At 47.7% G+C, this 13744-nt stretch overlaps 1 protein-coding gene across 1 annotated transcript; it reads left to right on the top strand.

Moving 5' to 3' along the window:
* Positions 1 to 252: 252 nt before the first annotated feature.
* Positions 253 to 2633, top strand: LOC118576354 (protein arginine N-methyltransferase 8-like). The gene is made up of 2 exons (XM_036176644.1): positions 253 to 412; positions 2535 to 2633. Exons 1-2 carry the CDS (start codon positions 260 to 262, stop codon positions 2613 to 2615), a joined length of 234 nt encoding a protein of 77 aa, XP_036032537.1. The 5' UTR covers positions 253 to 259; the 3' UTR covers positions 2616 to 2633.
* The last annotated feature ends 11111 nt before the right edge of the window (positions 2634 to 13744 follow it).

Here is a 13744-nt window from a genome sequence, read left to right on the forward strand (position 1 = left end):
TTGGACACAAACTTCTTTTCTTATACCCTCAGCTATCTTTCAAGTAGACCTTTAAAGCAGGCTTACTTTGGAGTGAGGCATATGACCTGCATGTACTACAGTATCCTCATTAACCACCCAGTGATGTCATAGTGGTTTCAGAAGATGTTACTGGGATGATGCAGTTGCCTGTGATCCAGATGTGCTTCAGTGACCCAGATGTGCTCCCAGATTCCCTGAGTCCCCTGACTATAACTTCCTTTTCCTTCCACTGCAGGAAATGCTGAAGGATGAGGTGAGGACCCTCACGTACCGGAACTCCATGTACCATAATAAGCATGTGTTCAAGGACAAAGTGGTGCTGGATGTTGGGAGTGGCACAGGGATCCTCTCCATGTTCGCTGCCAAAGCAGGGGCCAAGAAGGTGTTTGGGGTAAGCATGTCACCCTCCCTCGTGTTGGCTTCTGCAGAGTGGTCCCTGCCTCTTGCTTTCTCTGGATCTTCCTACAAAGACCCACCCTGGTCCACCATCTCTTTTTCTATTTTTGTGTTGTGCTGGAGATGGAACCCAGAACAGTGAGCACATTAGGCAACTGCTGTATCACCAAGCCACCTCCCCAGCCCCAGTCCCTCTCTCTTGCTAGATGAGCAGAGAAAATCAATCACAGTACAGTTCTAATACCATCACTATTATCAACACCATCATCATACACCATTACCACCATCACTATCATCACCATCATCTACCATCTTCATACACTATCATCACCATCATCATCATCATACACTATCATCACCATCATCTACCATCATCATACACTATCATCACCATCATCTACCATCATCATACACTATCATCACCATCATCATCATCATACACTATCATCACCATCATCATCATCATACACTATCATCACCATCATCTACCATCATCATACACTATCATCACCATCATCATCATCATACACTATCATCACCATCATCTACCATCTTCATACACTATCATCACCATCATCTACCATCATCATACACTATCATCACCATCATCTACCATCTTCATACACTATCATCACCATCATCTACCATCATCATACACTATCATCACCATCATCTACCATCATCATACACTATCATCACCATCATCATCATCATACACTATCATCACCATCATCTACCATCATCATACACTATCATCACCATCATCTACCATCATCATACACTATCATCACCATCATCTACCATCTTCATACACTATCATCACCATCATCTACCATCATCATACACTATCATCACCATCATCTACCATCATCATACACTATCATCACCATCATCATCATCATATACCACCATCACTATCACCATCTACCATCATCACCATCACTACTATCATAACCACCATTGCTATCAAGAACAGTACCATCACCATCACTGCTACAAAACTTCCTTGCTTCAGGCTTCCTTCTCCCAAACCTCATCAGCATGGAATCCTGAGATCTCACTGGCCTTGAGGCCACCTGGTGGTCCTACACTGTCTCTTCAAGGGCTGGGGCCTAGACTAGTGTCAGCCATGGTCAGGCTGAGCAGAAGACAGCAGTGCACTGTCTTTGGTTCCTGAGTCATCAGGGGCTACAGCGAAGTTGCTTCCAGGGCTCCTGCTTGGTGCCTCTCAGTGGTAATTTGGCTTAGCCTGCCTGTCATCAGCGGCTCTGGCCCTGCCAGGTTTAGCCAGCTTCTTTCCCATCAGCTCGTTTCTGTTGTTCCTGTTTCAGGCTTCTCCTTGGACCACAGTCCACTCTACTTGGGAGGGTGAGGTTGTAGGGGACAGCAGAAGCCGTGGGTCGAGGGTAGGAAATGAGGCAGAAGCACAGAAGGAGGTGATAGATGTGAGAAACAGAAGCTTGGACTTAGAGGAAGGCTGGAAGAAAGAAAATGAAGGAAAAGGTAAAGAAGAACGGAGTAAGCAATGAAAGTAGAAATGGAGGAAAGAGAAGGAAAGGGTGATGGCCAAAAAGGAAGATGAGGAGCTCAGGTATCCAGCCTGGCAGTGCTCCCCACAGTAGGTGACCTCTGTGCTTGATGTGCCTGGACTCTGCTCACCCTCATCCATCCACCTGAAAGGGACCACAGCCTGTTGCAAGAGGCTGAGGGAGGAAGCTGAAGACCCAGGATCGAGAGGAGAGGCTTCTCTTGGTTCCGGAACCTTGGACGCTGGAGGTAGAACGAGCAGAGTTCTCCAGAGAACACCGCTGGACTGCGCCATACCTTTCCCAGACCCTGCAACCTATCCCTTCATTTGCAAGCTACCCCACAAAATAAACCTCCCTTTTAACTACGTGGAGTGGCCTTAATAATTTCACCAATAGCTGAGGTCTCCATATCCCTCTCCAGTGACCTAACTTCCTCTTGCTTGGTCCCTTTGCTTCCCATAATGCCATGTGCTGCGACTTTCCCCAGACTTCAACACACACAGGCCTTTGGAGACTTTGAAGCTCCTGAATTTAGCAGGCAGCTGTGCTTTTTAAATCCCTGTCTCTTTTGTTCTGTGTGTTTTCTAGATCGAATGTTCCAGTATTTCTGACTACTCGGAGAAGATCATTAAGGCCAACCACCTGGACAATGGTAAGGCCCACCTCTGAGTCTTTCCTCATGGTGGGATAGGGGCTTGCATTTTCTGGTTCTGGTAGCATAGATGGGCACAGGAGGGGAGAGCACAGGACATGCAGTTTGGGGGAGGTACAGCTTGTATTGCAAACAACCACTCACAGAACTGTGGCCCAGGAGTATGACATTCCCCTATCCTGCTAGTCAGATGAAGTCTGTCCCACCCTAGCCATCAGCTGGCCCTGTCTGTCACTGAGTCCTGGTCATCATGCTCTCTGCTGGCCCCCGCTGCAGGCTGTCAAGTCTGTAAGGCAGCAACTGATGTCTTCCTCCTCTGTGGTCTCCATACTCCCCTGGATCCTCTTCTGTCACCCAACTGGGGTATTGGCCAGAGTGTCTGCCACAGCACTGGCATTGATGGAGCGTGCCCATCAGGCTGCTCTGGGGAGTGAGGTCTTGCTCAGGCTGGACTCTGATCACAAGGAGAGATGTGTTCCCTTCCCTTCCTGTGATCTGTGACATTCCCAGCCTCCCTCTCTCAGTGGCTCATCTTCAGTATGCTCAGACCTGCAAGGGTCCCTGACTAGGCCACCTCCTCATAAATTTTCTCCATCAGCAGGCCTGACTATAGCTGCCAGGCTCCATGCTTAGCGTTGGGCTACTGAGCACTTGACATTCTAGGTGCATACTTGGTCCTGGGTGGAAGTGGAGTTGGGAACGTGGCAGATAGACCAGAAGCCACATTATGAAGAGTGGGTTGGAACAGAGGCAGGGCTGGCAGGAGCAGTGGGGCTAAGGTAGCTGGGTGCAGTGGCTGGGGCAAGGTTAAGTCCAAAAGGCAAGGCTCCCATGCACAGTTCTAAAGGGTGGGAAGTATAGATCCTGGAAGGATGGGCATCCCTGAGAGAAGTAGGCTGGGTTCACTGGCAGGCCTGGGGAGCAGGGTAGATTAGGAGACAGGGACCCTGGGTACCCCAGAATACTTCTGCTCCCCCATAGGGAGTCAGACATCCCTGTGGGTCTGACCTGAGAGACCAGACACTATGGGGACCTCCCACTACACACTTTGAAGTAGGTCAAAGACCTGCTTCAGGGTGGCCTCAGCCTGCCACCTGTGCTGTTTGCTGCTTGACCCGCTTGCTGCAGACTCTATGGAAGACAGGAACATACATCATTCCACAAACTTCTCTGTGTGTCATCATGAGCCGGCTCTGGGGACAGAGTAGGGAATATGACAAACTGATGTCCCTGACCTAACCGAATCTACTTCCAGTGGGGAGCAAATTACAGATACTAAAGAAAGCAGTGGCCAGTCAGAGAAAAACTCCTGATGACAATGTTCTGATCATTTGGTAGGGTAGCTGGGGACCTTCCATTCTCAGGCAGCACATTCAGGTTCAAGTTTGAAAAACTGTGAGGGAGGCAGGCTGACCAAGTGTCTGTTTTCCATGGCTATAATAGAATATCTGAGATTGGAAAATTTATAAAGGAAAGATGTTTAATTTGGCTCACCATTCTGAATGCTTGGAAGTCCCAGACTGACTGATGTCTCTGGAAAGAGCTTTGTACTGCTTCTGCCCACAGTAGAAATGTGGGAGGGCAAGGAGGCTCAAAACCTGTTCTCAGCATGACTTCCCCTGAGAGTAACACTAATCCATTTGCTGGTACTCAGTTTCCATCACCCAGTATCCTGCTGGGCCCCATCTCCCAACACTACCACACTCAGGAATCAAAGATCCTACACATGAACTCTTGAGGCCACACTCAACCAAAGTACCTAAAGCTCAGAGGAGAACTTTGGGCAGCATTGAACTGGGCATGCTCAGGGCACAAAAAGGCCCATGGCCACAGCACAGAGAGGGGAAGTCTAAGAGAGGGGCCTGAGTGAATCAGAGCCACTTGTGGACAAAGTTAGATTTCTTTCTTCAGGAGATCATTTGGAGGGGTTTTAAGTAGGGGAGGAACCTTGCTGGTTGGTGGGCAGATGCAAATAACACCAGTACACATTCCAGAGGAGGAGGAGGAGGAGGAGGAGGAGAGGAGAGAGAGAGAGAGAGAGAGGAGAGAGAGGAGAGAGAGAGAGAGAGGTGTGACAGGAAAGATGGCCATGGGGGGGGGTGGAGTGGAGAGAAATGAGCTGTGTTGTAGCCTAAGAAGCAGAGCCAGAGGACCTGGATGCTGCCAGTCTGGAGAGGAAGTGTGGGGAGCAACCATCTGAAGGTGGCTGTGGGCAGGCAGAGGGCTCACAGGGGCAGCTGGAGAAACCAAGTGCCTGTGGAGGGCTTGAGGTGCCCGCTTTGGGTAGCCAAGTGGATATGTTGAGGAAGACTTGGATTTATGCATCTAGGGCTTCAGGGGGGAGTCCCCGGAGACTTCCATCTGGGGTCATCAACATCGTAATGTCATTCCAATCTATTTAGGAGTAAAGAAAGAAGACAAAGATAGGACTGAAGGGCCACTCATCACTTGGATGTTATGCAGGGGAGGCAGGGCCAGCAAAGAAGTGGAGAAACTGCTGCCTGGGAGGTTGGTGAATCCTCAAGAGCAGCCCAGGGAATGCTGAGGTGAGGCAGGATAATGCCAGAGTAGCAGCAGCAGGATTTGGCCACTTGGTAGGTATTGGTGTTACCAATGAGTACTCAGTGTAGCAGGAGCCAGAGCCCAGTTAGAGTAGGATTAAGGGAGGGCTGTGATGTGGGGACCACAAATGTCTTTTCTTTCAGTAATGGGAAATGGGAAAATGGAGCAGTAGCTGCAGAGGCTATAGGGGTCAAGGAAGGGAAAAGCTGAGAAAATGTATGTGATTCAACAGAAATACAGGAAGAGGTATGTGAGGCACGGATCTTGAAGGACTAGCTGCAGAGCATAGGGAATGACCTTTATCACGGAGTACAGACAGTTTAGACACAGTAATGGAGGGCATCTAGGTGGAGGTGGTTGGTGGCCTAGGCTTCTAGTTTCTTGTTCTGTTTGCTCAAGATGTGACTACAGTCTTAGGCAGAGAAAATAGATAGGGATGGAAGGGAGAGAAGAAAGCCTGGGTGCTCTTTACAGAGTTTGCTGGGTAGTAAGATTTTGCTGGGAAATGTGCTTCTCTCTTGGAGAGCTGTGGACCCCGCTGTGCAGAGGGCCCAACTCTCATTGTTTTGTGGCTATACTCTTTCCACGCTCACTGGCTTGATGTGTGTGGAGCTGGAGGCTGCCTGGCTTTTATGAGAAGACCAGGCAGAGGGAAGGAGGGTCCAGAGAACAATGATGACAAATTGATGATGTCATCTGGTTTTGTCAGCTTTTGTCCCCATAATGAAATGACCGGAGACTATCAATGAAGAAAAGAAGTCTGTAGCTCAGTTTTAGAGGTTAAAATTAAGAACAAGGAAGCAGAGGGGAAGGATGCATGGGGCCAGGCTTGCTCCTCTTATGACACCCATTTTGCAAGAACTTGGGGCTCTAAGAGAGGTAGCCCATGCTTCCAATGACCTAAGGATGTCCCATTTGAATCTCCTTAAAGGGCCCACCATCTTACATTAATGCCACCCCAGATACCAAGCCTTTGACCCATGGGCTTCTGGGTAAAGAAGTAAGCAAAGTGAAGGGAGGGAAGGGTTTTGGTGACAGGGCCAAGGTGGGCAGTAGCTGCATGGCCCTGAGCAATGCCTTCAGACTTAACAGGGCAAATGTTGCTCAGACATCCTGACCTCTGGCTTGTCCCTAGCATCTCTTAGCTTCCTCAGTAGGCATAGGAACAAGTCTCTTCTCAAAAGTGCTTGACCTGAACAGAAGGAGGACAGATGTCTTTTCTACCTGCTGAGTATGGAAAAGGGAAACCAGGCCGACCCCTCTGTCTAAGGGTGACATAGCCTGGCACTCCCAGGCTTCCCCCATCCCTTCTCCATCCCTCTGAAAAAGGAAAGTGATCCTTCCCAGTTAACAGATGTTGGAAACTAGGGTGAAGAGAAGTGGGGGCTGAGGGGAGCCCGAACCCCAGCCTAAGCTCTTGTTCCTGCACTCCAACATGTGTTTGTGGGTGGACACAGCACTCTGCTAGCACCTACAGTCCCGGAAGTGGAAATGGGAGTGAGTGTAGATGAAGTGGAATTCAGATTCACTGTTGGGATGCTGGGCTCCATTCCTCAGCCCCAGGGGCCTTCCACTGGTCCCTAGGACGCCCCTCTGTAGACTTCCTTGATGGTAACGCCCAACCTCTGGGGTCTACCTTTCTCCCTGTACTTTCCATTTCTTTTGCTCCTGGCTGAATTCATTTCTCTTCTTGGTATTTTCACAACGTATTTGGAGCAAGTTAGTTCTGGGGGAGGTACTTTGAAATCCTGTAAACATTCCATTCCCAACTTGTTCTATCATCTATCTATCTATCTATCTATCTATCTATCTATCTATCTATCTATCATCTATCTATCATCTATCTATCATCTATCTATCATCTATCTATCTATCTATCTATCTATCTATCTATCATCTATCTATCATCTATCTATCATCTATCTATCTATCATCTCTAGTTATCATGTGTCTAATGTATATCTACCTCTACCATGATATTTTTCATCTACCATCTATATCTTTTTCTATCATTTCTATATCTATTCTCTATTCTGTCTATGGCTATCATCTGTTTGTCTGTCCCTACCCATCATCTTGTTATCATTTCTAATTATTCATCCTTTTACTTTTTAGTTTCAACATTTTTACTATGCACCCATACTGTACTTAGTGGGTTCTACCTGGCTATCCTGACTTACTTTAAACTGCAATCATCCCTGATTGGGTCTCCAAGAGCATCTTAAGCCTGGCTCCTGTGTGCTTTCCCCCTTTTTTCTGGATTTCTGATTTCCCAGCTCCAGCCATTTCAGGTGCACTTCATCTGCCTCTATTTTCAATCAGCCCTTCCCCCTGGTGTCCTTGACTGGATGATAGTAGCTAGAAATAAATAGTAGCTAGAAGGAGCTGGTAATGCTCTGTATCATTAGGGTGTCTCACTGAAGAGAGCTGGGGACTGAGTATGTATGTGACATATGTGTGCACATTTATGTGTATGTGTGTGCATGCATGCATGTGTATAATATATGCATGTGTGGTGTATGTTTGTGTGTGCTATATGTGTGTAATCATTTATATGTATGTGTTACATGTGTGAATATGTGTATATGTGTGTATACATGTATGAATATATGTATATGTGTGTATATGTGTGTATGCATGTGTGTATATATGTGTGTATATGTGTGTATACATGTGTATACATGTCTGAATATATGTATATGTGTGTACACATGTGTGTATATGTGTGTATGCATGTGTGTATATGTGTATATGTATGTGTGTATATGTGTGTACACACTTAGACGACACTCATTCCTGTCTCTATCTTCACATGCTGTTGAGGCTAAGCTCGTGGGACTGACTCATTTCTAACTCAGCCCCATGAGTCTCCTCTGCTTTTCTCCCTTTCTCTGTCCAGATCTCTTCCTCTGACATTGAAAAGCTATAGAGTTCTGTTATTGACATATTGGCTTGCTGGATCAATCCTCCTGCATGTGACCAATCTCCCAGAGCCCCCACTTCCTGCACCACGTACGCTTGTCACTGTCACCCTTGGGGGACAGCTTTCCAAGTGGCATCCCACCTCCTCCACCTTCAAGGGCCCTCTTCCACTCTGGGGCACCTCTGTTCCACCCAGAACAGTCCTCTGAGAAATGTCCCCCATTCCCAACTTGGTGTCAGACAGCCAGGCTGGGCCACTGTCTCTTGACTCAGGCTTCCCCATCCCATCCTGCCTTGCGACATCTATCTCACCTGTTCCCGGCAGCACGGACATCCAGTTTGCTCAGCCCCAGCTCACCCATTTCATGCTCTGGATGGTCATGGCATATACTTGATGCTATTGGGTCTCGTGCTTAACTGAAGCAAAGGCCTACGAAGGCTAGACTGCTCTCACCACCCCCTCCCCCAAAACCAGCTACCCCTATGCCTCAGGTGTGCCCCACCCACCGTATACACTGTACCAACCCAGGCTCAGTGGCTTTCATTTCTTCCTCCCTAGAAGGAAGAATAGGTAGGTGGGGCGGGAGAGATTGTAGCAGGCCGTGTCCCTGCATCAGCTTGCTCAGCCTTGGCATGTGTCCTCGACAAGACAGCTTGACTTCCGTGAGTGCTTCCATGGAGATGAGGTAGACGCACCGCCACCACCAGTTGTACGAGTGTCGGGAGTGTGGGCGGCAGGCCATAAATAACAACATGCACACAAAACACCTGGCACCCAGAGTCAGAGCGTGGCTCCTTCTCCTCCTCCATGTGGCTCCTGGGGTGGGTTGATTCACATGGAGACACACACCTACAGGAAGCCACCTGCACAGATGGGCCACCTTCACGTGCCTCGATCCACACATGTTTCAGTCATTTTTCTCTGACTTAAACACCAGCAATTATTATTGCCTCCATGAGAGAAACTGACGGGGTTGGGGGTGGCTGAAGGCATGCTTCAGAAAGTCCCCTCCTTTGTGAAGATTGACATCAGGGCAGAGATTGAAGCTCTGTAATTTTGTAAACAAACAAACCAGAAGAAAAAAGAAGTATAATCCATTTACTCTCCAGACACCCAAAGGGAAAAGATGTACTTCTCTGTTTTCTTCATCTTGTGCATGTCCCTAAGGATACGTGTCACAGGTGGGAGAGATCGTAGGGTAGCTGATGAAACAGTGGCAGTGGACACACGGGTTTGCAATCTAACTCACGAGGACTCTTTTGCATCATTTTACACTGAAGAGCAAACTGCTCTCCAGAGGAGGGATATTGAGGTACAGCTTAAAGAGATGAGCAATGAGCAGCAGGTCAATGTCAAGTACATGACCTTGCATATGTTAGATACTCAACACATATTAGCTGCATGTTATTTCACACTGATAGCATACAGATCCAACACTGCTGTAATTCTATGTCGGGCACTTTAGGATTCATTGACAGGACCTCATTGCCAAACACCTGGGGCTTCTGTGGCCTTCGGAAAGCACTTCTTTCGACTGATGGTGGATTCTACCCGCTCCTGCTACTGTCTTCCTGAAGTCTGTTGCCCTTTTCTTGCTGGGCCACACAAGCCAAGGAGTTTTTGTCCTTGCTCACACATTCCCAGGCTGTTGTCTTCCTAGATTCTCCCTATCTGTGCTTCAGAGGGCCTGGCTAAATGCACTGTAGTTCCCACTGACACTTGGCAGGCACCACGTCACGTGGCTACTGGCTGGAGATCAATGGTTTGTGTGTGTGAGGAGGTAGTCTTGCCATAGGCTGCTGGCAGGTGTTGTCTCCAAATCTAAACCTACCTGGTAGATGCTCGAAGCCTGAGAGACATACTTTTTCTTTTCTTTTCTTTCTTTCTTTCTGGTTTTTTTTTTTTTTACTTAAACATCAGTGTTGTTCAATTTGGTTTTCACTACAAACTACCAAGATTCTCTCATTCATCCCTTGCCTGGGGTCCTGGCTCTCAGCAGCATGCTAGCTGCATGTTTGGTAGCATCCCATGGTGAGTGTGAAGTCCCTGCAGGAGACCTACACTCACCTACATGATGACCAGCTCTGGAATGCAGTCTTGGGACTGTTGGGAACCTGCATGGTAACTTGTCCTTGCCTCCATTAGGGCACCATTGGACTGACACTTGCCCTTCTCCTTCTTGGGAAACTGCAGGGGCTACTCCTGATTCACATCCATCTGGACAAGGGCAGCTAGTCATCTTAGATGAGTTTCTGTGTGCGCCTCAGTTTCTATGGAACAAGAACCATAGTGATTCAGACATCAATGTGTCACTGTGGGGACTGGGTGATTACTGCTATAAAGCTGCCACAGCCTGTAGCAGCTCTTATGTGACCCTGAGAGCCCACATGACATATTCCACAGATTGGAGGAAAGAATGTAGTCATCAGTGCCTTGAAATTGGTCCGCATACCCTTTCACCACCTCCATACAGTCAAAGTCTAAGGACCTCGTTTCCATCCCTTGGAGATCCAGTCAATTATCTCTCTCTAGCACACCACTGTATGAAACAGAACCACGCTGGTGGGCAGGCAGCAACCAATACCCATTAGCCATTGTTATTAGTATTTCATTTATTAACTTGACAAATAATGCTGTCAAAGGAAGAAATGAGATTAATCATGTAAAACTGTTTTGAATGAACCTGTACCACTAGCTCCTGCAATTGCCTCTCCTTTCCCTAACTGCAGTGAAATGCTCCATTAGTAATTCCATTGATTCCGCCCTTCAAGCATTATTGTCCCATATGCCAGGCCCTGTGCTAGGTATTAAAGGAGTTAACTGTGTGACTAGGAAAACAAAAACCATTGCTTCACGAAGCGTCTGGCCTCACAGAGATGCACGACCACAAGAGCGGTAAACAAAAACTACTGCGTAATTAGATGTCGTGAACGAACGTGCTTAGAAAGAACAGGTGAGGGAACTGGGGGCTGGGCGTTGGCACGGACGGTCATGGAGGTGTGTGGGAGCAGCTCACATGCTTGCTTTAGAGAGCTGGGTTTGCACATGCATTTTCACCCTGCCTGGAATGGTCCAGTGGGGGGGGGTAGTGGGGGCAGGAGGGAGTTGACATCCTAGTCATCAGCAGTACTCCTTCCTTCCCTCCTTCCCTCCTCCCTTCTCCTGCCCACCCCCCATTCCCTCTGATCCCGGTTCCCTTCTGGATCCTATTGTTAAGCATTGCCAAGCACTGGTTGTAAAGGAACACTTTCTGAAGAGAAGGCCTTGGGGCAGAGACTTCAGAGAGTTAGAGCAGAGGCCAGCCATGCTGAGGGGACAGGACAAGTGGTTTACAATGGGGGACTAATGTACAGTTGCCACTCAATGTCCATGGAGGTTGGTTCCCGGACTCCCTGAGGATACCAAGAACCAAGCACACTCAAGTCCCTTCAATAAAATGGCATAATATTTGTATGTAGACTTTGAATGTTGCTTGTGCATTTCCTCTATGTACTTTAAATCCTCTCCACATTCCTTAGAACATTGAACACCATGGAAACACTATGTAAATAGTTGTTAGATGATGCAGCCTGGGGAATAAAGACAACAAACATCTATGCTCAATACAGACACCACTTGCCTTTCAAATCCTCTTGATTCCCTGGTGGTCTGATCTGTGGGTGTAAAACCTACAATGATAGAGAGTCGTCTGTGTAAATCCCCTGAGGTGTGGGACATTTTTTTTCTCTGTCCCTTGTTGGCTTTTGATCTGGTTATATGGTGAGAGTGAGACCTGGGGGTGATATTCTGAACACCCAAACCCAGTGGAACCCATTCTGCCTGGTACAAGTTCTTTCTCAAATACCATGTAGATGGGGCCTGCATAGTCACCTGCCCTCTATCAGTGTGTTGGGAGTTAAGTAGACTAGACCATGCTGGTGCTTCTTAGTGTTCAGGGATGGCTTGGGGTGGGTAGAAATCCCCAGATGGCTTTGATGGAGAAAGCATTATGGTGGGTACACCCAGTTAGAAAAGGCCTCCAGCTAAAGCCGAACATGTCATCGGAGCCGCAGTTTGGCAGATTGGTCCCTGCAGAGATCTGGAGCTGGCTAGGATAGGAAGCATGCGCTGGTAGAGGGGTGGACTCTCAAGCTCCCGGCTCTCAGGTGAATGGAGATTTGGACCAGGAGAGGGTACCATTTTGCTGAATGTAGTACACTGAGGCTGCATGACACCAGGGCCCACCTATGCCACCTGTAATGGAGTCTGTTGGTGCAGGACCACTAGATATGCAGATAATGACTCAGATAGTGTCTTTCTCCATCACCTGTGGACTGTGATATGCAGGCTCTGATTCTGTGTGAGAAAGATTTACAGAGTACCTGGGCTCTGGAGAACACAGCGCACAGAGGCAAGGTATGGGTTGATGCCAAGGAAGATTGGTAGTTCTGACCAAGCCTAGCTGCCCACCTTTTTCTGTCTTTCCCTCATTTGCTCACATGAGCAGCCTTGAGAAGGACAGGGCAGTCCTTACCTCCTCCAGCTTCTTCCCTTCCACCTCTCAAGCATTTGCTCAATGTGCACACTCTCCAGGTGGCAGAAGGTCAGAAATGATCGCACATTTATGCGGTAGGGGCAGGCGCCTCTGTGAGGCTGGGTGAGTTGTTCAGGTGACTCAGTGGGCCCAGTTTGGGTTTGACTCTTCTAGACTCCAGGTCTCTTAATAGGCAGATGAGAGCAGCCATATTGTCTCTGGGAGAACGGTTAAGTTAATTCATGTGAAACTGCTCTTCAAGCTGCTGTTCGGCTGTTGATAATTTACTAGTATAATTAGGGCTGGTTTGCAGCTCTTTGGTCTTTTAAACCAATGCTCTTGTTTTGTTTGTTTGTTTTCAATTGTTTATTCATCTACCCACCCATGTGAGAAGTTTAGAATGTCTGTGGAGAGTCTAGTGCTCCGCTAGATACTGGAAGCGGGAAGCTAAGATAGGCAACTCGGAGAGGGGTCATGGGCTGATGCCTGGGGAGCACAATGGTGATAGTGCTGACTCTAAGTGTCACCCAAACAGGAGACTAAGCCAAGGACTTGGAGAGGGGGGTTCTGGTGTAGTTACAGTGTCAGATTTGGGGGTTTCATGACTTACAATCCATTTCCTGTCCTAGGGAATGCAACCTTCCTGCTCACTTTTCCATGGGACAGAATTAGCTTTGGGGTGAGCAGGATGGCTCGTGCCTATAATGCAGCACTTACAAAGCTGAAGCAGGAGGTTCCCTGTAAGTTCTGAGGCTAGTCCAGGACACATAGTGAGTTCCAGGTTAGCCTGGGCTACAGTATGAAATCCTATCTAAAAACAAAATAGTAAGTAAATAAAAATAAATAGATAATTAAAATAAAATTAAATGGCAGACCATGAACTCCAGGCCTTACGGTGCCATCTGATTTGATGGATACATTGAAATCCCAAATCAGGTTAGGCTGGGCTAATTTACTTTGTAATAACCACTCAAATAAAAAAGGGAAAAATCCCATTAAGAGCACCAACAACTGAATTCTGGTTGTCTAATTTTCCAACTGAAGCCACAGGGTAAAAGCTCCCAAGTTAGAACCCATGGCTCCCTGTGGAACATTTAGCTATGATTAATCACTGTAAATTTTATGAGCCAGGGTCCTGTCACAGCTAT

This window comes from Onychomys torridus, unplaced genomic scaffold, assembly GCF_903995425.1.
Source record: "Onychomys torridus unplaced genomic scaffold, mOncTor1.1, whole genome shotgun sequence".
NCBI classification, from domain to species: domain Eukaryota; kingdom Metazoa; phylum Chordata; class Mammalia; order Rodentia; family Cricetidae; genus Onychomys; species Onychomys torridus.